Source organism: Maniola hyperantus, chromosome 11, assembly GCF_902806685.2.
Source record: "Maniola hyperantus chromosome 11, iAphHyp1.2, whole genome shotgun sequence".
Classification (NCBI taxonomy): Eukaryota; Metazoa; Arthropoda; class Insecta; order Lepidoptera; family Nymphalidae; genus Maniola; species Maniola hyperantus.
In genome coordinates, this window is record NC_048546.1 from 17837 (window position 1) to 45108 (window position 27272).

The 27272-nt window shown below is 50.6% G+C and overlaps 1 protein-coding gene across 3 annotated transcripts in view; it reads right to left on the reverse strand.

The window, feature by feature from the left end:
- Positions 1-6657: 6657 nt before the first annotated feature.
- Positions 6658-27272, reverse strand: part of LOC117986639 (uncharacterized) — a 40293-nt gene continuing 19678 nt past the window's right edge. Inside the window, exons 1-5 of one of the 3 annotated variants that reach the window (XM_069501698.1) lie at positions 14588-14784; positions 11527-11916; positions 10040-10111; positions 6908-7144; positions 6658-6736 (exon numbers count right to left, since the gene is read on the reverse strand). In XM_069501698.1, coding sequence (XP_069357799.1) covers positions 6911-7144; positions 10040-10111; positions 11527-11916 — 696 coding nt within the window. In that variant the 5' untranslated portion in view covers positions 14588-14784 and the 3' untranslated portion in view covers positions 6658-6736; positions 6908-6910. The other 2 variants (XM_069501699.1, XM_034973512.2) reach the window with 2 other exon arrangements.

Consider the following 27272-nt stretch of genomic DNA (forward strand, 5'->3'; position numbering starts at 1 on the left):
TAGTGGGATCCCGGCCCGCTGCTAGTGGGATCCCGGCCCGCTGCTAGTGGGATCCCGGCCCGCTGCTAGTGGGATCCCGGCCCGCTGCTAGTGGGATCCCGGCCCGCTGCTAGTGGGATCCCGGCCCGCTGCTAGTGGGATCCCGGCCCGCTGCTAGTGGGATCCCGGCCCGCTGCTAGTGGGATCCCGGCCCGCTGCTAGTGGGATCCCGGCCCGCTGCTAGTGGGATCCCGGCCCGCTGCTAGTGGGATCCCGGCCCGCTGCTAGTGGGATCCCGGCCCGCTGCTAGTGGGATCCCGGCCCGCTGCTAGTGGGATCCCGGCCCGCTGCTAGTGGGATCCATTTTATCATATTTTTAATTATTGTTTTTTGTTGTTGTTCCTGTTACTTTAATTTTTGTTGTTCTTGTTATTTTAACTTCTGTTGTTTCTGCTATTCTCTCGTTTGTTGTTTCTGTTACTTTATAATATTCTGTTGTTTATTTAATTTAATTTAAAATAACTTTATTGTTAATAGATTTACAGAGTGTAAGAATACAGGATACACTTAAAAAACAAAGGGCGACCTTATCACTAAAGTGATCTCTTCCAGGCAACCCATACTTAAGAACTTATAGAACTGTAAGACGGGGAGTCGCAATGTAGCTATAAATATAATAATATAATATATAGGTATATATAAACACATACACTCTAATAGGTACATACTATAAAATATAATATATACAATATACATGTATATAAATACTATATAAAATCAATATAGTACAATTAAATAAATAATACATACTAACTGTACATATAGTTATGGCAGAAAATCTACAGTGACAGATAGTGTTTCTTGACACGGTTTTTAAAGATCGCCAGCGATTTGGAGCGTCTTATTTCGACCGGAAGTGCATTCCACAGCGAAGCTGCTTTTACAGTAAATGATTCCGCGTAGCCATGCGTATTATGTTTGGTCGTTATAAGCTTTATTTTATTTTATTTTATTTTATTTTTTGTTGTTCCTGTTATTTGATTTTCTGTTACTTTACTTTAATTTTTTTTGTTGCTTCTGTTATTTTATTGTTTGTTGTTTTTTTTAAAATATGATAAAAATGAGAAAAATAAATAAATGAGAGAATCAAAATGTATCTTATTTTCACCTCACTAGCTCAAAAAGGGTGCCAGTGAGCAAATCGTTTTTGCTCACCCGACACCCGCGACACCCGCGACACCCGCGACACCCGACACTCGACACCCGACACCCAGTGAGAAAGTGTCTTCAATTTAGAACGCTCTAGATAATTTTTCACATATTAATATTATGTAGGTACCTACCTACATCCTAACATATTTTTTAAACTCTCTATTTTAATTATTTGAACTATCGACTTTTAATTCAAATTTATTTAAAACTTCATATTTCTGTGAAAACATGTTGTTTTGAAACAAAAGAAAAATAGAATTAAGTGATAATTTTATTTAGCAACAGCAAAGTTACTTAGTTAACGTAAAATTAAACTTTTCTTTATTATTAGTTCAATGACTACAATCAGGATTCTAACTTAGAATCACGAGCGTGGGTAGCGAGTATTATAGAATCCTTCGCTCGCTCCGGGATTCAAACTAGGCCCTCGACAAAAACGAACTTTGCTATCCTCTTGAACAAATAACTATTTCTACGAGAATAGAATAGAATAGAATTTATTTTATTCAAGTAGACTTATTACAAGTGCTTTTGAATCGTTAACTAGTTTAATTTACCACTGGTTCGGAATGCCGCTCCTACTTCTAGAGAATTAGTATAGAACTAATAAATAAAATGGAAGTATCTGTCTGTCTGTGTGTCATTTAGAAATACCTACCTCATATGGTTATTTGAACTGTACCAGAATTGAATCACACGTTTTAAAATTTTTGTCTGTCTGTCTGTTTGAATGGGGCTGTTCGGAATTTTAAAATAAAACTAAAAACTTAGTACAAAAATATCACTTTATTGCTTTATAGTCTTAATAAGTAGGTTATGTCAAGAGGACGCGAGTCGCGAGTCGCGAGTCGCCAGTCCCGCTTCCCGAGTGACCACTGACTCCCGACTCCGGAGTGACCACTGACTCCCGACTCCGGAGTGACCACTGACTCCCGACTCCGGAGTGACGCACCGGACGAGTTGCGAGTCGTGCGACCCTCCGAGCGCGCCCTCTGCCCGCGGCCATGGTACTTATTCTAAAGCCTTATTCCGTTTATCCACCCTAAACTAAGAAACGTGTTTGTTGCTCACCGTGGATGGCCAATTTTAATATCTATATTTTATTTTTTGGTCCGGACTGAATAGATGGACGCACGTTTCCGAGTGTGCACCCTCCACCCTGGTGGGGTGGGTGGGTGCTGTAGGGTGGAGAGACGGAATGAGCCGTCTCTTATTGTCTATCTCCCGAACGACCTGCCGCCGAAGGCACCACTCGGAGCCAAAACTACTTTAATATAAACAGTGATTAAGTATAATATTCGTATACTTATCATCGGATCAGAGAATAAATCTATTTCTTATTTATGAGTTACGAGTATATGACCTCCAATTATACGCTGTTAGGGTGTTTGTGCACACGTATTTGTATGTCGGCCACTTTGAAGAATCACGGATACGAACTGAATACGGATAAGTGCACAAACGCCCTTACTTATCGAAATTACGTATTAGGTTTGCCTAAGATTGAGTAGGGGCTTACTAATGTGTACTGTAGAGGTTCCGACTCCTGAGGCTCTCTAACGACAAGGTTGGAACATAACAATCTGAGATTACATGAGATATGATAGTTAGTAAATGACTTCCTAGACTCCGATGAGGGAAGGCTGCAGTTTCAGCCCTCGGAGCGTGTCCCCGGCCCCCCAGCCGCCCCCCAGCCCCCCAGCCGCCAGGGGGCGCGCAGGTCCGCATCTTCCACTTACAACTATTTGGCACCGGGCGACTCTCGTCACATAACGGAACTGGGCTGTCGGAGCGAGTACTACAGACAGACATAAGTGAAGCTACATTACGTGGCAGAAAATAATTACATCGACCTTCAGAAGGAGATAGCAGATTCGTAGAGCGTTGTCTCTGTTGTTGAGACCGACAAAACGTCATATAAAACAACGCTCTACAAAGGTGAAATCTCATTGTAAAGGCCGATGTACATTACTTTCTGCCGCGTAGGTACTGTAATCTCTGCCACCGCTGATTCGTACCGAGCCGTCCTTCCTGTCGTACTGTCGTACAGTGAGCGATCGGAACGTGCGTGTCGCGACCGTCGCGCGTCGCGCGTCGCGTCAGGAGCACGAGCAGAGCAGGAGCGAGCGCTTGCCGTCGCACACGACACGAAGGGAGCGAAGTGTACGGAATGACGTTCAAGTCACGAAACAGTACACACAGTCGACACTCGACACTCGACACTCGACACTCGACACTCGACACTCGACACTCGACACTCGACTCAGTCCGTGCCCACTGAACGATCCGACATAACAGTGTCAACTGTAAGCTTTCCGTACAGTAAACTTATCGTCTAACAGTTCTCTTATAAAATATAACAGAGGTACGATTTTATTTTGTTTATGCGAATCACAGAGAAATGGAATAGCGAATCTACGTACGCAGTGCAAGCAGTCTGCTGCGCGCAGCTGACACTGCAGCTGTATGCGCTGAGCTGCTGTGGTGCGGCCAACACAGCAGCAGCAGTTGCGCGAGTACAGTCGGAGAGCTAGTGTGGCGGCGACGACGGGAGCGCGACGCGAGACGTGTGTCGTGTCGCACTCGCGCCGTCCCCGCGACACTTGAAGCGTCGCCAGTAGCGGCGTGCGGCGTCGGACGCGGAGGGCGAAGCTCGCTTGTAGTAGGTATACTTATATGTAGTAGAGCTGCTGCTATATTATATTGAAGGCGGTACTGACTGATGACTTTCAGTGTAGTTATATCATTATCGTGCACAAAATAAAGAGAAGCAAACAGAATGGATCTAAGAACGCATAGATTCTATTGAACTAAGGTCTACTACACACTACACGTTCGAGCCCCGCGCCGCAACGCACCGCTCCGCTCCGTGCCGCACCACACCGCACCGCACGAGTGACGAGTCTCAGTAGAAAGTGTCCCGCGTATGGAATACAACGGAAGAGATGGGCACCTACAGTGCGCTCCCGCACCTTGATAGGTTCCCTTAGCCTAGCTTAGCGGCTGCGTACACGTCTCGAGTGAACATACGAGACGTGTACGTAGCTATATAACATACGAGACGTGTACGTAGCTAAATAACATACGAGACGTGTACGTAGCTAAATAACATACGAGACGTGTACGTAGCTAAATAACATACGAGACGTGTACGTAGCTATATAACATACGAGACGTGTACGTAGCTAAATAACATACGAGACGTGTACGTAGCTAAATAACATACGAGACGTGTACGTAGCTAAATAACATACGAGACGTGTACGTAGCTAAATAACATACGAGACGTGTACGTAGCTATATAACATACGAGACGTGTACGTAGCTAAATAACATACGAGACGTGTACGTAGCTAAATAACATACGAGACGTGTACGTAGCTAAATAACAATCATTATCTATACATTAATATAATATTACACAAATTATGGCAGTCAGTTTAGCGGCTACATCGCTAGGCGCCTCACCCCCCTCCCCCCCGCCCCGCGCGCTCGAACATCTCTTATAATGCATACATTTCGAGTTTTGCGTCAACGATCACGTCAAAAGTACTTCCTACCCTACATTAAGGACTAACATCGTACTCTGGACATGACAGTTGACGCGCAACAAATACGGCTATACGGCACTACATCGCGCATCCAGACATCGGCGTTACACTACATCGCGCATCCAGACATCGGCGTTACACTACATCGCGCATCCAGACATCGGCGTTACACTACATCGCGCATCCAGACATCGGCGTTACACTACATCGCGCATCCAGACATCGGCGTTACACTACATCGCGCATCCAGACATCGGCGTTACACTACATCGCGCATCCAGACATCGGCGTTACACTACATCGCGCATCCAGACATCGGCGTTACACTACATCGCGCATCCAGACATCGGCGTTACACTACATCGCGCATCCAGACATCGGCGTTACACTACATCGCGCATCCAGACATCGGCGTTACACTACATCGCGCATCCAGACATCGGCGTTACACTACATCGCGCATCCAGACATCGGCGTTACACTACATCGCGCATCCAGACATCGGCGTTACACTACATCGCGCATCCAGACATCGGCGTTACACTACATCGCGCATCCAGACATCGGCGTTACACTACATCGCGCATCCAGACATCGGCGTTACACTACATCGCGCATCCAGACATCGGCGTTACACTACATCGCGCATCCAGACATCGGCGTTACACTACATCGCGCATCCAGACATCGGCGTTACACTACATCGCGCATCCAGACATCGGCGTTACACTACATCGCGCATCCAGACATCGGCGTTACACTACATCGCGCATCCAGACATCGGCGTTACACTACATCGCGCATCCAGACATCGGCGTTACACTACATCGCGCATCCAGACATCGGCGTTACACTACATCGCGCATCCAGACATCGGCGTTACACTACATCGCGCATCCAGACATCGGCGTTACACTACATCGCGCATCCAGACATCGGCGTTACACTACATCGCGCATCCAGACATCGGCGTTACACTACATCGCGCATCCAGACATCGGCGTTACACTACATCGCGCATCCAGACATCGGCGTTACACTACATCGCGCATCCAGACATCGGCGTTACACTACATCGCGCATCCAGACATCGGCGTTACACTACATCGCGCATCCAGACATCGGCGTTACACTACATCGCGCATCCAGACATCGGCGTTACACTACATCGCGCATCCAGACATCGGCGTTACACTACATCGCGCATCCAGACATCGGCGTTACACTACATCGCGCATCCAGACATCGGCGTTACACTACATCGCGCATCCAGACATCGGCGTTACACTACATCGCGCATCCAGACATCGGCGTTACACTACATCGCGCATCCAGACATCGGCGTTACACTCCATCGCGCATCCAGACATCGGCGTTACACTACATCGCGCATCCAGACATCGGCGTTACACTACATCTACTCAAAATATACCTATAATGTATCTATTCACAAGGTCAAATATGTATTTGGAACAATTTAATGATATAATACTTAGGTACCTATTAGATACCTTCCGCTTGGATTCAGCCACGTGTGTGACGTCATAGGTGCGTGCTAAACAGCCTGCACTTGAAAGTGGTATCTCCTAATGTTACAATATAATAGGGAGCAACTCCCTCTCCCTCTCTCTCGTACAATTTAACAATAAATATAACAAAATGGAATCACACGGCAGCCTCCTTCGTATACTCGTGCAGAATCGTTCGTCGAGCGGCTAGAGGTCGGCGCGCAGGATGAGCACGGCGGCGGGCGCGGCGAGCGGCGCGGCGAGCGGCGCGGCGCGCGGCGCGGTGCGGCGGCTGGCGGCGAACTGCGCGTGCACGGCGTCCCAGCGCGCATCGCGCGACGCGGCCGGCGACGGCAAGGGGGGCGGCGCGCGCGGCGGCCGAGCCCGCGCGCCGCGCCGCCGCGCCGGGCGCCGGTGCGCGGGCCCGCGCGGCGCGGCGCGCTCCCTCGGCGGCGGGGGGGACGCCGACGTCGGCGCCGTCTCCTCCTGCAAACATCGTATCTTTATAAAAACAAAGCCCTAGTTGCGAGTAGTCGTATAACGAATTGTTATATATTAGGCGGCCCTCCGACGCCGACATAATATAAACTTCCTACGGGTGAACGGGACACGCGAGCGCCTCGCTGGAGCGCGGGAAGACGGAGGTAGGATTTGTACCTGCTAGAAAATCTTGTCTAGTATGGTGTACATGCGCAGGTTGGCCTTCCTGCGCCAGCCGGCGGCGCGCGGCGCGTCGCGCGCGTCCGCGTCGCTGTCGTCGTCGGCGCTGGCGGCGCGCGCCTTGGCGCCGCACGCGCACGCGCGCTCGCCCGCCAGCGCGCCGCGCGCCGCGATCGCGCGCGCCTCCGCCTCCGAGCGCCGCGCCAGCCGCCGCGCCATCACGAACGCCGCGATCTGGAACGTCATACGTTACGATATCATACGTTGGAGCTGTTTCATTAAAAAACAGACTTCCAAAACCACTACAAAGTAAAAAATAAATATTTTGTTTTTACGTATGTAGGTACCTATATTGAAATTGAGCGAGCTTCACGTTTAATTTTTAATATCTTTTATTATGCTCGCCCGACTTCATACACGTGTAGAAACAAAATTTATTTTTTACTTTGTAGTGGTTTTGGAAGAATACTCGATAAAATATAGGTGTGTACATTGTACATACATTAAAAAAAACCGGCCGAATTGAGAATCACCTTCTTTTTGGAAGTCGGCTAAGAAACAAACGAAAGAAAATTCTCTTCCAATTATTTAAGATATCTCAACTAAAAATCAAAGATTTATCTTTGATAGAAAAATCAAAGATTTATCTTTGATTTCTTGGATAAGAAAACGTCCGGAATAAAAGGATCCAATTTTATTTAACTTGTAAGTTTAATCTTACGATCTAAAAAAACCTCATCTCTTAATTAATGTTTAATGATTGTGATTCGATACAGTATGTGCGGCGTGTGGTGTGATGTGGTGGTGTGGTGGTGTGGTGGTGTGGTGGTGTGGTGGTGTGGTGGTGTGGTGGTGTGGTGGTGTGATGTGGTGGTGGTGTGATGTGGTGGTGTGATGTGGTGTGATGTGGTGGTGTGATGTGGTGGTGTGGTGGTGTGATGTGGTGGTGTGGTGGTGTGATGTGGTGGTGTGGTGGTGTGGTGGTGTGGTGGTGTGGTTGTGTGGTGGTGTGGTGGTGTGGTGGTGTGGTGGTGTGGTGGTGTGGTGGTGTGGTGGTGTGGTGGTGTGGTGGTGGTGTGGTGTGGTGGTGTGGTGGTATGGTGGTGGTGTGGTGGTGTGGTGGTGTGGTGGTGTGGTGGTGTCGTGGTGTGGTGGTGTGGTGGTGTAGTGGTGTGGTGGTGTGGTGGTGTGGTGGTGTGGTGGTGTGGTGGTGTGGTGGTGGTGGTGGTGTCGTGGTGTGGTGGTGTGGTGGTGTAGTGGTGTGGTGGTGTGGTGGTGGTGGTGTCGTGGTGTGGTGGTGTGGTGGTGTGGTGGTGTGGTGGTGTGGTGGTGTGGTGGTGTGGTGGTGTGGTGGTGTGGTGGTGTGGTGGTGGTGGTGTCGTGGTGTGGTGGTGTGGTGGTGTGGTGGTGGTGTGGTGGTGTGGTGGTGTGGTGGTGTGGTGTGTGACGTTGTAAATTTTGAACTACTAACTAGCGTCTCGCTTTTAATAAAAATCTATTTTGTTCAAAGTATGTTGGTGCCACCTAGCATCAAGGTGCAGAACTACGCGTGGGTCGATGTTCAGAGTTCATTCGAGCCACAATAGATGGCGTTTGCTTCGTTGTCAATTGTCGTAAAAATAAAACAAAATAATTAAAAAAAAACCATAATATCATTTGTTTATTGTTAAGTCATTAACAAAACGGTTCTTATAATATATCCTTAGGTTCCGCAAATATTCAAAAATGAATTGGCTTTATGATCAAACTAACTGAGAGCGGCCACACTCGGGTTGCGTCTGGCAACACCGATTGGTGAGATTTAGAATTTTTCTGGAGTCAACATGTGAAGACGAATTTTTTCGTTCCAGGAAAATCTCACTCTCTTTCGCCCATGGCTTCGCCTGGGAAAATACAATTGTTATAAATTTAGTCATCCTAACGTATTTCAATATTTCATCAGTTATGGTGAGTGAAAAATCAAGTAATGTGGATTCGACAAAATGGCGGTTTGGTTAGAGAAAATCCTAATTTCATGATTTCCTTTCAGTTCCAGTTATTTTACTTTCCCAAATAAATGAGGATAATGGGTTGTGGGTGGATTCCTGAAAACCATTGGTGGCCAGGAGTTCAATAGGTGAGTTGTGTTTGATCGGAAAATTCCACGTGTCGAAATTTTCACACAGCACAAATTATAACCTTGTTTTTCTTTGTTGCAGGGTTTTCGTTTTCGTTTTCGTTTTTCCGTATTTATTTCTTTTCGTTTCTTTTGCGTTTTGCAATTTACGTTTTACGGTTTTGCACATTCACGTTGGCAACTTAATTCCTATGGATAAGACTTGGTGAAAATCTTTGTAATGAAACATTTCGGTTGTGAAGAATCAAATAAATTGAGTTTTGGATCTTGGCCGATGCCGTCCAGCTACATTGCAGTCTTCGCACCTACAAGTAAGCAAATGTTTGTATCCTGGAACAGTTTAGTGAACCTTCTTAGTGTATGTGTACAGTAAGAACCCTGTCTTTACTACTGAGCTTTTATTTTGAAACAATTTTATGAATTTTACTGTGTCATTGGGGCCAATTCTCTTGTACACAATCTCTAAACTAAACTAAATTAACAGGTCTAAATCTAGTGCTATCCTTTTCCGCAAGCAACGTTATGAAAGGGATAGCAATAGATTTAGACGTGCCATTTTAGTTTAGTTTAGAGATTGTGTACTAGAGAATCGGCCCCATTGTCTATTCCATGCCAATGGCATCTTAAATTTAAAACATAGATTTTATGTACTATCTACCTAAGGCATTCTAATGTATCTAAATTAAGTCTTGGCATTAAGCTAGAATAACTAAGCATTATTAGCCATCATTATGTATTAAGCGACCCCGGTAAAAGTTACATTAAAAACAATTTTGCCTAACATCTAGCAAATTTCATTTATAACACCTCATATACATTACAAGGGAGTCGACGGCTAGCTTCTATTCTTTACTAGGTAGATAGATCAAGTAAAGTAAATTATTTTTTTCCTTTTATCTTTGTAAGGTGGTAGATTATTCCGTATCCGGGTATATTTCCATTCCGCCCAATTTACCACCCTTACAGGTGGTGTGGTGGTGTGGTGGTGTGGTGGTGGTGTGGTCAATGCTCACCTGCAGCAGCATGGCCACGACGCAGAACACGACGATGACGACGGCGTTGTTGGGCGCCTCGCGCTCTACTTCCTGCAACAAGCACATTACGTTACGTCGTACACAAGTGACACTAGTGTGCTAGTATAGCCACTCAAATGACACGACCAACCCTATCTTACGTAGGTATATCGTAACGGCAATTGTCCGCCGCCTCCGCGTTACAGACTCGTACGGAATGCGGGCGAGTCGCTCCGGTATCGACTATCGGTGTATTGTCGGCCAATTGAGTCAATTGGCGACTCCGTGGCAGGACATCGAAACTGTTCAACAGAGGCTCATTGACGACGCGCGACGCCCACATCGGACATCCATTACGACAATTAGGTTCGAGGTATGTAGCCGACTGCCGACTAGGTATGAATAGAGACTTATTAACAGGGACAATGTGGCTAATTCCTTTGTACACAATCTCTAAACTAAACTAAAATATCACGTCTAATTCTAGTGCTTTCCTTTTCCGCAAGCAACATTATGAAAGGGATAGCAATAGATTTAGACGTGATATTTTAGTTTAGTTCAGAGATTGTGTACAAAGGAATTAGCCACAGTGTTGCGGAATTTTAAAACTAAGGAGATCTGTCTCAGAAGACCCACGCGCGGTCTCATTTTATCGTGAGAACAAACAAAGGTATAAATAATAAACAAAATAGAAACAAAATGGCAACCACTAATTACGGAATTAAAAATTATGAAAAAGTTCCAGGCATTTGACAAATTTATGGAGTCAATTTGTGTGCAGATTACACGATAAAGCTATACGACAAAAAATATTGCAGGAAGTATTGAACTTATTAGTACTAACCTAACAGGAAGAGGATTTTTAAAAATAAAGTATTGGCTTCAGCAATAGCTGTAGAAGCAGCAAAGATGAATTGTGCAGTACTTGCCATCAGGCATGAGCGGGATGAGACACTCAACATTACATCAGAAGCGCAATAATGCGTGGAGCACGACGTAGAAGAGACTCACCTTACCTACCGAAGTCAGAGGCCAGGCGGAATGGAAGACAAAATGAGCGAGTTGACGCAAGAGATGAAGTAGTGCGTCGAGTGGACGTGACGAGTGACGCACCTCGATCATGTCACGACGGCCGTGGCGCATCGCGCAGCGCGTCGGCGCGCGCGGCCGTGGCCAGGCACACGAGCGCGGCCAGCCACAGCCCCGCCGCCAGCACGTAGGCGGCCGACACGCGGTACTGCGCCACGCACAGCAAGCGGAGCCACGCACGAGTGGACGTGACGAGTGACGAGTGACGCACCTCGATCATGTCACGACGGCCGTGGCGCATCGCGCAGCGCGTCGGCGCGCGCGGCCGTGGCCAGGCACACGAGCGCGGCCAGCCACAGCCCCGCCGCCAGCACGTAGGCGGCCGACACGCGGTACTGCGCCGCGCACAGGAAGCGGAGCCACGCACGAGTGGACGTGACGAGTGACGAGTGACGCACCTCGATCATGTCGTAGACGGGGCGCGCCACGTCGCGGTAGCGGTCCACGGCGAGCAGCGCGGGCTTGAGGTCGTGCACCAGGTCGAGGCCACGGCGCGCCAGCTCGGCCTCGGGCGCGCTGCCCCACCACTCCGCCAGCGAGGCCGCCATCCAGGCGCCGTACGCCAGCTCGCTGGCCGCCAGGCACGCCACGCCGCCCGCGTAGGCGCGCAGCGCGGCGGCGCGCGCGGCCGTGGCCAGGCACACGAGCGCGGCCAGCCACAGCCCCGCCGCCAGCACGTAGGCGGCCGACACGCGGTACTGCGCCGCGCACAGGAAGCGGAACCACGCGTACGTGCTGGGGTCCCACGCCAGCCGCGCCGCCGTGGCCAGCAGCGCGCCGCTGTACATCTGCAACACACGAGGGGCACGTGCGTCAGTGAATGATGACCATGTGTTATTATATCGAATCTAATACATCGAGTTGGTACTCGACAGACTTTTCTAAGATCGAGGTTCAATGAGACAACTCTCAACCCTCGTAGTTTTAGTTTTCCAACTCCTCAATCCTGATGCTGCAGGGTTATAACTGCCCGCCTGAGTTATCAAGATTCAGGAAGTGTTTATAGTGAATTAATATTGTAGGTACCAAGCAACGACTTCTGCTTGGACTCCAAGTCCTAACTCCTCAACGACAACTGATGCTGGAAGGTACTGAACTCCTAAGCCGTGTGGATTTGGAAAGTTTTGCTGGTGAATTAATATTTTAGGTACCAAGCAACGACTTCTGCTTGGACTCCAAGTCCTAACTCCTCAACGACAACTGATGCTGGAAGGTACTGAACTCCTAAGCCGTGTGGATTTGGAAAGTTTTGCTGGTGAATTAATATTGTAGGTACCAAGCAACGACTTCTGCTTGGACTCCAAGTCCTAACTCCTCAACGACAACTGATGCTGGAAGGTACTGAACTCCTAAGCCGTGTGGATTTGGAAAGTTTTGCTGGTGAATTAATATTTTAGGTACCAAGCAACGACTTCTGCTTGGACTCCAAGTCCTAACTCCTCAACGACAACTGATGCTGGAAGGTACTGAACTCCTAAGCCGTGTGGATTTGGAAAGTTTTACTGGTGAATTAATATTGTAGGTACCAAGCAACGACTTCTGCTTGGACTCCAAGTCCTAACTCCTCAACGACAACTGATGCTGGAAGGTACTGAACTCCTAAGCCGTGTGGATTTGGAAAGTTTTGCTGGTGAATTAATATTGTAGGTACCAAGCAACGACTTCTGCTTGGACTCCAAGTCCTAACTCCTCAACGACAACTGATGCTGGAAGGTACTGAACTCCTAAGCCGTGTGGATTTGGAAAGTTTTGCTGGTGAATTAATATTTTAGGTACCAAGCAACGACTTCTGCTTGGACTCCAAGTCCTAACTCCTCAACGACAACTGATGCTGGAAGGTACTGAACTCCTAAGCCGTGTGGATTTGGAAAGTTTTACTGGTGAATTAATATTGTAGGTACCAAGCAACGACTTCTGCTTGGACTCCAAGTCCTAACTCCTCAACGACAACTGATGCTGGAAGGTACTGAACTCCTAAGCAGTGTGGATTTGGAAAGTTTTGCTGGTGAATTAATATTTTAGGTACCAAGCAACGACTTCTGCTTGGACTCCAAGTCCTAATTCCTCAACGACAACTGATGCTGGAAGGTACTGAACTCCTAAGCCGTGTGGATTTGGAAAGTTTTGCTGGTGAATTAATATTTTAGGTACCAAGCAACGACTTCTGCTTGGACTCCAAGTCCTAATTCCTCGACGACAACTGATGCTGGAAGGTACTGAACTCCTAAGCCGTGTGGATTTGGAAAGTTTTGCTGGTGAATTAATATTTTAGGTAACAAACAATTAGTAGATAGAGAGATAAAAAGCTTAAAATAAAATAAAATATTTAAAAACCGACTTCCAAAACCAGAACAAAGTAAAAAATAACTTTTGTTTCTACACGTGTATGTGGTTTTGGAAGACGGTTTTTTAAATATATATGTCGGAGAACAGGAGGATGGCTGATAATTATTATTCATCTTTAGCCGACATCAGAAGGTAGTAATTAATAAGTAGGTACTTTAATCCATGTTCTTTACAAATAGTTCTCAGTAACGTATCGCACATGGGAACCATCAACGTAACACAACCAGATCACCCTAACCTAACCCTACCTATGGTCGCCTCCAACCACACCTCACAGCGACCCCTCACCTCACTCTAAACTAGCTAGCCTGAGCTAAACACTACATCATGTGATTAGGGCGCAATTGCTATTGCAACCTCTCAATCAAGTCACGACCTACTCCGTTATCTAATCATCTCAAGGTAATCAATCACAACTTCATGAACGCTCTTAAAAGGATCATTGCATCGACTCTCTTACGATCTAAACCAGATCTTATAATTGACTTCTCATTACTAATTCAGAATATCGCAATAGCTCTACCTTCTCCACTCTGTGCACATCTGCATACAGAACACCATAGCATCGTGCGCCACACGCGCCACGACTACTATCCACCCAAATAAGCGATCACAACAGAAACCAGGTAGAATGTAAGCTACTCGATCTCATGGGCAACTCATTGTCTAATCCATTTCAACATTACTCGAGGGTCATCAATGATTCTTTACCAACCGGGTTATACGATTCTAAAGCGGGTACCTACTATCAAAGTTAACTTCAAGTTACTATCACACTAAACTATCACTTCAAACTAATCATTATCTCAACTGCCGGTATATCTCCAATTACACTCTAAATCACTAGCGTCTGCAGAAATAACCTTAACGGATGTCCTTATAATATCCACTGAGCCAAACGTTAACTCACGAATTACTCTAATATTCACCAATAATTAGTATTCCATATTCGTCAAACAACTACGCGAACATTATTAATAGTGCTTTGCAGACAAAGTCACCGGATGGCACTAGATGTTACGATTTAACACAATGTACATTAGCATCGAACAATTACTGTTCTAACTATATCACAATCACCGAATTAAATATCACGATTAAGAAACTACCTACCTATCTCAAAGAATAATAATTAGCTAAGCTATAATCTGATACTTAATTAATTTAACGCGAGAGAAAATTGTGAACGACAACAAAATTCGTGCGTGTCAAAGTCCAACTCTGACAACTAAAATAAAGATGGCTACCTTCCGTAGAGTAAAACTCATACGTTTCTTTTCACGGAGTCTACAGACAGTAAGAACTCTTTCAATATCGACCCTCCAATATATATTTTAATGAATAAATGATTTGACTTTGGGATGTCGATTTCAAAGGCTCCTCTTTGCGCGTTGAACAAACAACTTACGTTTTGTGGCGTTCCTCACTGAGAGGGAAAGAGGAACAGATTGCCCCGAGTAGTGCGCTACCTGTGATGTGACACAGGCGTCAGGCAGGTGCACGGTGGACACTGCTGCAACTTGCTACTCGTGCAGACAAGGCGAGGTTAGCGCCCGACGCCGCTATACCTACGACCCGCGGCGCTACCTGTGATGTGACACAGGCGTCAGGCAGGTGCACGGTGGACACTGCTGCAACTTGCTACTCGTGCAGACAAGGCGAGGTTAGCGCCCGACGCCGCTATACCTACGACCCGCGGCGCTACCTGTGATGTGACACAGGCGTCAGGCAGGTGCACGGTGGACACTGCTGCAACTTGCTACTCGTGCAGACAAGGCGAGGTTAGCGCCCGACGCCGCTATACCTACGACCCGCGGCGCTACCTGTGATGTGACACAGGCGTCAGGCAGGTGCACGGTGGACACTGCTGCAACTTGCTACTCGTGCAGACAAGGCGAGGTTAGCGCCCGACGCCGCTATACCTACGACCCGCGGCGCTACCTGTGATGTGACACAGGCGTCAGGCAGGTGCACGGTGGACACTGCTGCAACTTGCTACTCGTGCAGACAAGGCGAGGTTAGCGCCCGACGGCGCTATACCTACGACCCGCGGCGCTACCTGTGATGTGACACAGGCGTCAGGCAGGTGCACGGTGGACACTGCTGCAACTTGCTACTCGTGCAGACAAGGCGAGGTTAGCGCCCGACGGCGCTATACCTACGACCCGCGGCGCTACCTGTGATGTGACACAGGCGTCAGGCAGGTGCACGGTGGACACTGCTGCAACTTGCTACTCGTGCAGACAAGGCGAGGTTAGCGCCCGCCGGCCGCTATACCTACGACCCGCGGCGCTCCCTGTGATGTGACACAGGCGTCAGGCAGGTGCACGGTGGACACTGCTGCAACTTGCTACTCGTGCAGACAAGGCGAGGTTAGCGCCCGACGCCGCTATACCTACGACCCGCGGCGCTACCTGTGATGTGACACAGGCGTCAGGCAGGTGCACGGTGGACACTGCTGCAACTTGCTACTCGTGCAGACAAGGCGAGGTTAGCGCCCGACGCCGCTATACCTACGACCCGCGGCGCTACCTGTGATGTGACACAGGCGTCAGGCAGGTGCACGGTGGACACTGCTGCAACTTGCTACTCGTGCAGACAAGGCGAGGTTAGCGCCCGACGCCGCTATACCTACGACCCGCGGCGCTACCTGTGATGTGACACAGGCGTCAGGCAGGTGCACGGTGGACACTGCTGCAACTTGCTACTCGTGCAGACAAGGCGAGGTTAGCGCCCGACGCCGCTATACCTACGACCCGCGGCGCTACCTGTGATGTGACACAGGCGTCAGGCAGGTGCACGGTGGACACTGCTGCAACTTGCTACTCGTGCAGACAAGGCGAGGTTAGCGCCCGACGCCGCTATACCTACGACCCGCGGCGCTACCTGTGATGTGACACAGGCGTCAGGCAGGTGCACGGTGGACACTGCTGCAACTTGCTACTCGTGCAGACAAGGCGAGGTTAGCGCCCGACGCCGCTATACCTACGACCCGCGGCGCTACCTGTGATGTGACACAGGCGTCAGGCAGGTGCACGGTGGACACTGCTGCAACTTGCTACTCGTGCAGACAAGGCGAGGTTAGCGCCCGACGCCGCTATACCTACGACCCGCGGCGCTACCTGTGATGTGACACAGGCGTCAGGCAGGTGCACGGTGGACACTGCTGCAACTTGCTACTCGTGCAGACAAGGCGAGGTTAGCGCCCGACGCCGCTATACCTACGACCCGCGGCGCTACCTGTGATGTGACACAGGCGTCAGGCAGGTGCACGGTGGACACTGCTGCAACTTGCTACTCGTGCAGACAAGGCGAGGTTAGCGCCCGACGCCGCTATACCTACGACCCGCGGCGCTACCTGTGATGTGACACAGGCGTCAGGCAGGTGCACGGTGGACACTGCTGCAACTTGCTACTCGTGCAGACAAGGCGAGGTTAGCGCCCGACGCCGCTATACCTACGACCCGCGGCGCTACCTGTGATGTGACACAGGCGTCAGGCAGGTGCACGGTGGACACTGCTGCAACTTGCTACTCGTGCAGACAAGGCGAGGTTAGCGCCCGACGCCGCTATACCTACGACCCGCGGCGCTACCTGTGATGTGACACAGGCGTCAGGCAGGTGCACGGTGGACACTGCTGCAACTTGCTACTCGTGCAGACAAGGCGAGGTTAGCGCCCGACGCCGCTATACCTACGACCCGCGGCGCTACCTGTGATGTGACACAGGCGTCAGGCAGGTGCACGGTGGACACTGCTGCAACTTGCTACTCGTGCAGACAAGGCGAGGTTAGCGCCCGACGCCGCTATACCTACGACCCGCGGCGCTACCTGTGATGTGACACAGGCGTCAGGCAGGTGCACGGTGGACACTGCTGCAACTTGCTACTCGTGCAGACAAGGCGAGGTTAGCGCCCGACGCCGCTATACCTACGACCCGCGGCGCTACCTGTGATGTGACACAGGCGTCAGGCAGGTGCACGGTGGACACTGCTGCAACTTGCTACTCGTGCAGACAAGGCGAGGTTAGCGCCCGACGCCGCTATACCTACGACCCGCGGCGCTACCTGTGATGTGACACAGGCGTCAGGCAGGTGCACGGTGGACACTGCTGCAACTTGCTACTCGTGCAGACAAGGCGAGGTTAGCGCCCGACGCCGCTATACCTACGACCCGCGGCGCTACCTGTGATGTGACACAGGCGTCAGGCAGGTGCACGGTGGACACTGCTGCAACTTGCTACTCGTGCAGACAAGGCGAGGTTAGCGCCCGACGCCGCTATACCTACGACCCGCGGCGCTACCTGTGATGTGACACAGGCGTCAGGCAGGTGCACGGTGGACACTGCTGCAACTTGCTACTCGTGCAGACAAGGCGAGGTTAGCGCCCGACGCCGCTATACCTACGACCCGCGGCGCTACCTGTGATGTGACACAGGCGTCAGGCAGGTGCACGGTGGACACTGCTGCAACTTGCTACTCGTGCAGACAAGGCGAGGTTAGCGCCCGACGCCGCTATACCTACGACCCGCGGCGCTACCTGTGATGTGACACAGGCGTCAGGCAGGTGCACGGTGGACACTGCTGCAACTTGCTACTCGTGCAGACAAGGCGAGGTTAGCGCCCGACGCCGCTATACCTACGACCCGCGGCGCTACCTGTGATGTGACACAGGCGTCAGGCAGGTGCACGGTGGACACTGCTGCAACTTGCTACTCGTGCAGACAAGGCGAGGTTAGCGCCCGACGCCGCTATACCTACGACCCGCGGCGCTACCTGTGATGTGACACAGGCGTCAGGCAGGTGCACGGTGGACACTGCTGCAACTTGCTACTCGTGCAGACAAGGCGAGGTTAGCGCCCGACGCCGCTATACCTACGACCCGCGGCGCTACCTGTGATGTGACACAGGCGTCAGGCAGGTGCACGGTGGACACTGCTGCAACTTGCTACTCGTGCAGACAAGGCGAGGTTAGCGCCCGACGCCGCTATACCTACGACCCGCGGCGCTACCTGTGATGTGACACAGGCGTCAGGCAGGTGCACGGTGGACACTGCTGCAACTTGCTACTCGTGCAGACAAGGCGAGGTTAGCGCCCGACGCCGCTATACCTACGACCCGCGGCGCTACCTGTGATGTGACACAGGCGTCAGGCAGGTGCACGGTGGACACTGCTGCAACTTGCTACTCGTGCAGACAAGGCGAGGTTAGCGCCCGACGCCGCTATACCTACGACCCGCGGCGCTACCTGTGATGTGACACAGGCGTCAGGCAGGTGCACGGTGGACACTGCTGCAACTTGCTACTCGTGCAGACAAGGCGAGGTTAGCGCCCGACGCCGCTATACCTACGACCCGCGGCGCTACCTGTGATGTGACACAGGCGTCAGGCAGGTGCACGGTGGACACTGCTGCAACTTGCTACTCGTGCAGACAAGGCGAGGTTAGCGCCCGACGCCGCTATACCTACGACCCGCGGCGCTACCTGTGATGTGACACAGGCGTCAGGCAGGTGCACGGTGGACACTGCTGCAACTTGCTACTCGTGCAGACAAGGCGAGGTTAGCGCCCGACGCCGCTATACCTACGACCCGCGGCGCTACCTGTGATGTGACACAGGCGTCAGGCAGGTGCACGGTGGACACTGCTGCAACTTGCTACTCGTGCAGACAAGGCGAGGTTAGCGCCCGACGCCGCTATACCTACGACCCGCGGCGCTACCTGTGATGTGACACAGGCGTCAGGCAGGTGCACGGTGGACACTGCTGCAACTTGCTACTCGTGCAGACAAGGCGAGGTTAGCGCCCGACGCCGCTATACCTACGACCCGCGGCGCTACCTGTGATGTGACACAGGCGTCAGGCAGGTGCACGGTGGACACTGCTGCAACTTGCTACTCGTGCAGACAAGGCGAGGTTAGCGCCCGACGCCGCTATACCTACGACCCGCGGCGCTACCTGTGATGTGACACAGGCGTCAGGCAGGTGCACGGTGGACACTGCTGCAACTTGCTACTCGTGCAGACAAGGCGAGGTTAGCGCCCGACGCCGCTATACCTACGACCCGCGGCGCTACCTGTGATGTGACACAGGCGTCAGGCAGGTGCACGGTGGACACTGCTGCAACTTGCTACTCGTGCAGACAAGGCGAGGTTAGCGCCCGACGCCGCTATACCTACGACCCGCGGCGCTACCTGTGATGTGACACAGGCGTCAGGCAGGTGCACGGTGGACACTGCTGCAACTTGCTACTCGTGCAGACAAGGCGAGGTTAGCGCCCGACGCCGCTATACCTACGACCCGCGGCGCTACCTGTGATGTGACACAGGCGTCAGGCAGGTGCACGGTGGACACTGCTGCAACTTGCTACTCGTGCAGACAAGGCGAGGTTAGCGCCCGACGCCGCTATACCTACGACCCGCGGCGCTACCTGTGATGTGACACAGGCGTCAGGCAGGTGCACGGTGGACACTGCTGCAACTTGCTACTCGTGCAGACAAGGCGAGGTTAGCGCCCGACGCCGCTATACCTACGACCCGCGGCGCTACCTGTGATGTGACACAGGCGTCAGGCAGGTGCACGGTGGACACTGCTGCAACTTGCTACTCGTGCAGACAAGGCGAGGTTAGCGCCCGACGGCGCTATACCTACGACCCGCGGCGCTACCTGTGATGTGACACAGGCGTCAGGCAGGTGCACGGTGGACACTGCTGCAACTTGCTACTCGTGCAGACAAGGCGAGGTTAGCGCCCGACGCCGCTATACCTACGACCCGCGGCGCTACCTGTGATGTGACACAGGCGTCAGGCAGGTGCACGGTGGACACTGCTGCAACTTGCTACTCGTGCAGACAAGGCGAGGTTAGCGCCCGACGCCGCTATACCTACGACCCGCGGCGCTACCTGTGATGTGACACAGGCGTCAGGCAGGTGCACGGTGGACACTGCTGCAACTTGCTACTCGTGCAGACAAGGCGAGGTTAGCGCCCGACGCCGCTATACCTACGACCCGCGGCGCTACCTGTGATGTGACACAGGCGTCAGGCAGGTGCACGGTGGACACTGCTGCAACTTGCTACTCGTGCAGACAAGGCGAGGTTAGCGCCCGACGCCGCTATACCTACGACCCGCGGCGCTACCTGTGATGTGACACAGGCGTCAGGCAGGTGCACGGTGGACACTGCTGCAACTTGCTACTCGTGCAGACAAGGCGAGGTTAGCGCCCGACGCCGCTATACCTACGACCCGCGGCGCTACCTGTGATGTGACACAGGCGTCAGGCAGGTGCACGGTGGACACTGCTGCAACTTGCTACTCGTGCAGACAAGGCGAGGTTAGCGCCCGACGCCGCTATACCTACGACCCGCGGCGCTACCTGTGATGTGACACAGGCGTCAGGCAGGTGCACGGTGGACACTGCTGCAACTTGCTACTCGTGCAGACAAGGCGAGGTTAGCGCCCGACGCCGCTATACCTACGACCCGCGGCGCTACCTGTGATGTGACACAGGCGTCAGGCAGGTGCACGGTGGACACTGCTGCAACTTGCTACTCGTGCAGACAAGGCGAGGTTAGCGCCCGACGCCGCTATACCTACGACCCGCGGCGCTACCTGTGATGTGACACAGGCGTCAGGCAGGTGCACGGTGGACACTGCTGCAACTTGCTACTCGTGCAGACAAGGCGAGGTTAGCGCCCGACGCCGCTATACCTACGACCCGCGGCGCTACCTGTGATGTGACACAGGCGTCAGGCAGGTGCACGGTGGACACTGCTGCAACTTGCTACTCGTGCAGACAAGGCGAGGTTAGCGCCCGACGCCGCTATACCTACGACCCGCGGCGCTACCTGTGATGTGACACAGGCGTCAGGCAGGTGCACGGTGGACACTGCTGCAACTTGCTACTCGTGCAGACAAGGCGAGGTTAGCGCCCGACGCCGCTATACCTACGACCCGCGGCGCTACCTGTGATGTGACACAGGCGTCAGGCAGGTGCACGGTGGACACTGCTGCAACTTGCTACTCGTGCAGACAAGGCGAGGTTAGCGCCCGACGGCCGCTATACCTACGACCCGCGGCGCTACCTGTGATGTGACACAGGCGTCAGGCAGGTGCACGGTGGACACTGCTGCAACTTGCTACTCGTGCAGACAAGGCGAGGTTAGCGCCCGACGCCGCTATACCTACGACCCGCGGCGCTACCTGTGATGTGACACAGGCGTCAGGCAGGTGCACGGTGGACACTGCTGCAACTTGCTACTCGTGCAGACAAGGCGAGGTTAGCGCCCGACGCCGCTATACCTACGACCCGCGGCGCTACCTGTGATGTGACACAGGCGTCAGGCAGGTGCACGGTGGACACTGCTGCAACTTGCTACTCGTGCAGACAAGGCGAGGTTAGCGCCCGACGCCGCTATACCTACGACCCGCGGCGCTACCTGTGATGTGACACAGGCGTCAGGCAGGTGCACGGTGGACACTGCTGCAACTTGCTACTCGTGCAGACAAGGCGAGGTTAGCGCCCGACGCCGCTATACCTACGACCCGCGGCGCTACCTGTGATGTGACACAGGCGTCAGGCAGGTGCACGGTGGACACTGCTGCAACTTGCTACTCGTGCAGACAAGGCGAGGTTAGCGCCCGACGCCGCTATACCTACGACCCGCGGCGCTACCTGTGATGTGACACAGGCGTCAGGCAGGTGCACGGTGGACACTGCTGCAACTTGCTACTCGTGCAGACAAGGCGAGGTTAGCGCCCGACGCCGCTATACCTACGACCCGCGGCGCTACCTGTGATGTGACACAGGCGTCAGGCAGGTGCACGGTGGACACTGCTGCAACTTGCTACTCGTGCAGACAAGGCGAGGTTAGCGCCCGACGCCGCTATACCTACGACCCGCGGCGCTACCTGTGATGTGACACAGGCGTCAGGCAGGTGCACGGTGGACACTGCTGCAACTTGCTACTCGTGCAGACAAGGCGAGGTTAGCGCCCGACGCCGCTATACCTACGACCCGCGGCGCTACCTGTGATGTGACACAGGCGTCAGGCAGGTGCACGGTGGACACTGCTGCAACTTGCTACTCGTGCAGACAAGGCGAGGTTAGCGCCCGACGCCGCTATACCTACGACCCGCGGCGCTACCTGTGATGTGACACAGGCGTCAGGCAGGTGCACGGTGGACACTGCTGCAACTTGCTACTCGTGCAGACAAGGCGAGGTTAGCGCCCGACGCCGCTATACCTACGACCCGCGGCGCTACCTGTGATGTGACACAGGCGTCAGGCAGGTGCACGGTGGACACTGCTGCAACTTGCTACTCGTGCAGACAAGGCGAGGTTAGCGCCCGACGCCGCTATACCTACGACCCGCGGCGCTACCTGTGATGTGACACAGGCGTCAGGCAGGTGCACGGTGGACACTGCTGCAACTTGCTACTCGTGCAGACAAGGCGAGGTTAGCGCCCGACGCCGCTATACCTACGACCCGCGGCGCTACCTGTGATGTGACACAGGCGTCAGGCAGGTGCACGGTGGACACTGCTGCAACTTGCTACTCGTGCAGACAAGGCGAGGTTAGCGCCCGACGCCGCTATACCTACGACCCGCGGCGCTACCTGTGATGTGACACAGGCGTCAGGCAGGTGCACGGTGGACACTGCTGCAACTTGCTACTCGTGCAGACAAGGCGAGGTTAGCGCCCGACGCCGCTATACCTACGACCCGCGGCGCTACCTGTGATGTGACACAGGCGTCAGGCAGGTGCACGGTGGACACTGCTGCAACTTGCTACTCGTGCAGACAAGGCGAGGTTAGCGCCCGACGCCGCTATACCTACGACCCGCGGCGCTACCTGTGATGTGACACAGGCGTCAGGCAGGTGCACGGTGGACACTGCTGCAACTTGCTACTCGTGCAGACAAGGCGAGGTTAGCGCCCGACGCCGCTATACCTACGACCCGCGGCGCTACCTGTGATGTGACACAGGCGTCAGGCAGGTGCACGGTGGACACTGCTGCAACTTGCTACTCGTGCAGACAAGGCGAGGTTAGCGCCCGACGCGCGACGCACAATGCACTATTTGTTTATCAAACTCTTCAATAACTCACTGTTAGCCGCACAATCAGCTATCACAACTTGTGTGTACTCTTGTCGTTGTATGCACACTGCTATTGTCCGTCGGAGGAACGTCTGACGCGCGGACCTGCTGGAGCGCAGAGCTGTATTGTTGCCTACGTTTGAGATGTTCTGATCTCCATCTACTGTTATATAAAACTGAAAGTTGTCTGGTTTACTTGCTTGTACGTTGTCCGTGCGCAGACAAAGACTGTAGGCAGTATCATAGGATTGAGACCAAAGTTCCGCACTTCGAAAGCTGCTGTATGTACCTAGTAGGTAGGTAGTAGGAGACCTGCTACTAGGCACTAGGCCCTAGGGTCGCAGGTGGGACGATCGGACGACCACCGTAGAGGCTAAGCTGTGTGGTTCATGACAACTATGAACAGCCCCGTGTGGGTGTCGAGTGTCGAGTGTCGAGTGTCAAGTGTCAAGTGAGGATGTCAATAAGTACATATCAGACAAATTTTAGAATTGGTCCTTTAGTAACCGAGTTTGTTTGTTGGTTTATCCTCCAATCGCGTCGCAACGGATGGACGTGATGTTTTGCATGGATATACTTAGTAAAAGACCTGGGCTACTGCGAATGTGCTACTCTTTTATCCCGGAAAATCAGAGTTCCCACGAAATTCTGATTTTCCGGGAAGTCGCGGGCATCAGCTAGTTAAATAATGAAAATATGCTAAGTACCTACTTATTTTTACTTAGTAAGTAGTGAGTTAGTTTTTAGGTTGCAATCACAAATTCACAAATCATAATTGACAACGGATTCCCAGCTGTTCGTTTTCCTCGTCAGCAAACATTCGCCAACTTGTTTCAGTCGCCACTTGCTACTTGCTACTTGCTACTTGCTGCTTGCTACTTGCTCGTACTTCTCTCACATGTGCGTCATGGCTTATTATTTCAGTTGTGCCTATTGTATATTTTATATAGTCATTGTTAATAAGTAGGTACCTATAACCTACCTAACGTCAACAAAGTTCCATGTTTTACTGTTAAACTATTATAGATTTGAGTGTCGATGCAGTGGAAACGTCCACTCGGTGGACTTAACCGACTTCCACAAAGGAGGCGGTTCTCAATTTAGCGCAATTTTTTCTTCTAGGTTTATCTATTCCAATTTCTTAGAAATTTCTGGACCGATTCGCAGGATTTTTTTACTTTCTTTGATCTAGGAGTAGGTAGATACATACCTACTGGAGCCTCTAGGTACTTTCTCGTAAAACTATACATATGAGAATCATACTAGGTAGTCGGTAGTCGCATGTAAGTATACCTCGTGCTTACACCGGAACCGGATTCTATATGAATTTAACATAAAAAAAAAAAATATTACTTACTATATTATAAAATTATACAAGAGTTATTGTATTTCTTTAGTAATATTTTTTGGAGCCGGTGCCAATTAGCCGCACGAACCGTCTATCCTACCTACTCTTCATAGTGTTTTGCGACTCCTCATTGGCACCGACTCCAAAAAATATTACTATAGAACTACAATAACTCTTGTATACATAATATATTGGGTAATAAATTAAATTATTTTTTACTTTTTAGTGTTGGTGGATATTGAAGTCGGTTTTTATTTTTTTTGAAATTTTTTTATTTCACAATTTTTAGTGGCCCCATTGTACTAAAATATGATATGCCTGGTTAAAAACCTACTGTTTCAAAGAATCATTATAAATCGGTTCATATTTGGCGAAGAAATCGCGTAATAAACATACAAAAAGACACATTCGAATTGAGAAACTCCTCCTTTTTTCAAGTCGGTTAAAAATATGCTATACCTGGTTAAAACCCTACTGTTTACTAAGCTATTACACTGATCGCGAGCAATTTACTCTTATCCGTTGAGGAGTTCCGTTCTCCATCTCCGAAGATATTCATCAGATCTTTACTAAATTAAAATGGGACCACCTCGGAAGTATGTCCTACAAAACAAAAAAAGAATCATCAAAATCGGTTCATAATTGACGGAGTAGTTAGTTAGTAATTTTTTTAATATGGCTGCTAGAGAGTCGCCTATGGTATGCCTGCCTAGGGCGCCGGGCGCCGGGCGCCGGGCGCCGGGCGCCGGGCGCCGGGCGCCGGGCGCTCTGGGGTGTACGTAATATAATTAGGGGTAAATGATATCGTGATTTGCGCGGGCTGATTGCCGAAGCCCCGCGGCGCCGGAACCCCGACAGATTACAATGTTCGGATATCACTGCCAAGTGCCGAGTGCCCGAACCTTGGCGATGTTACCAAATCTGTCGATATAATACTAAGCGTTTTGCAAATACGACCTAACATACTTTCTGCCCTCCAGGCTCCAACCCCAAAAGGCAGTTTTTGCCTTTCAACAAAAACGTAGAAATTTTAAAAATAAGGCATTTTTCCTCCATAAGAAAAATGTATTATTGGTTTAGTCGTATTGCGTAACATAATTTTTTAGAAACATCAGTATTTCAAAATCTACACCATTTATGGGCGATAATTCAAAAAAAAATGTGGCGCTACCTACCTACCTACCTACCTACCTACCTACCTACCTACCTACCTACCTACCTACCTACCTACCTACCTACCTACGAGAAATAAGCACGTACGAAAATTAACGAGCAGGCAAAATGTTTATTTCCTCAATAGGCTACTTGACTCATATCTAATTTCATCCAATAAATGATTATTTATTATAGTATTTTGCTTAAGACAACGAAATATATCAATAACAATTATTAAAAACGCAGGATGGATATATAAATCCAATTTAAAAAAATACAGTTTTTATTTTTATTTGAAACGCAGAAAACGCTGTCAGCCATGATGTGACGTCATTAAATATGTAAACAAAGAAATGTCATCTCTATGTCACGCGGGGACTAACGTAGTATCCATATATATAAAATTTAAAGTCCTGACTAACTTATATATCAACGCACAGCCTAAACATCTAAACAGCTGGTCCTAGATACATGAAAATTTAGTGGGTGTGTTCTTTGTAGGTAAAGAGAAGGTATCCACTAGGAAAAGATTTTTTGAAATTCCACCCCTGAGTGGGTTAATGGGGGTTTGAAATTTATGAAGTCCACGCGGGCGACGTCACGAGCATAAGCTAGTTTTTATATATTTCTAAAAACTCATAGTAAACGTAAAAAAATATCGTTTTCTCTTTATAAATTGAATAAGTTATTAAGTAAGACTTACAACAAAGTGATCTTTGCAAAAATAAATTTGGGTTGAAGTCGTTAGTCATATAGGATCCCTTTAAGCAAGTCTTCGCGTGTTACGTATATTTATTTCACTGGGCACTCTAATCCACAACTTTCCTGTGGTCTTTATCGATGCGTTTTTACATTCTCGGATGATACAATAACGATATTTACTATATTTTTCATGTAAACTAGTATAGAAGTCATGTTTATTAAACTTTGGGAGGTTATGCTGTTGTTTACAAATGCATGACATCAGAGCACAGATAATCTATCGGTCAAACATGGCCGACAGTGTTTTCAGCTGTCTAAGAAAAATATATTTTTAAATTAAAGTTTTACGGTTTTTAGGGCGCAAAAAAATATAGTGTTAATTTTTTTGATCTAATAGGACAAATATTAACCATTTAAGACCAACTTAAAAAAAGTGTCAACTAGCCTATTTTCAGCTATTGCTAAAACTGCTTTGATATTTGGAGTGGGCATCTGTTG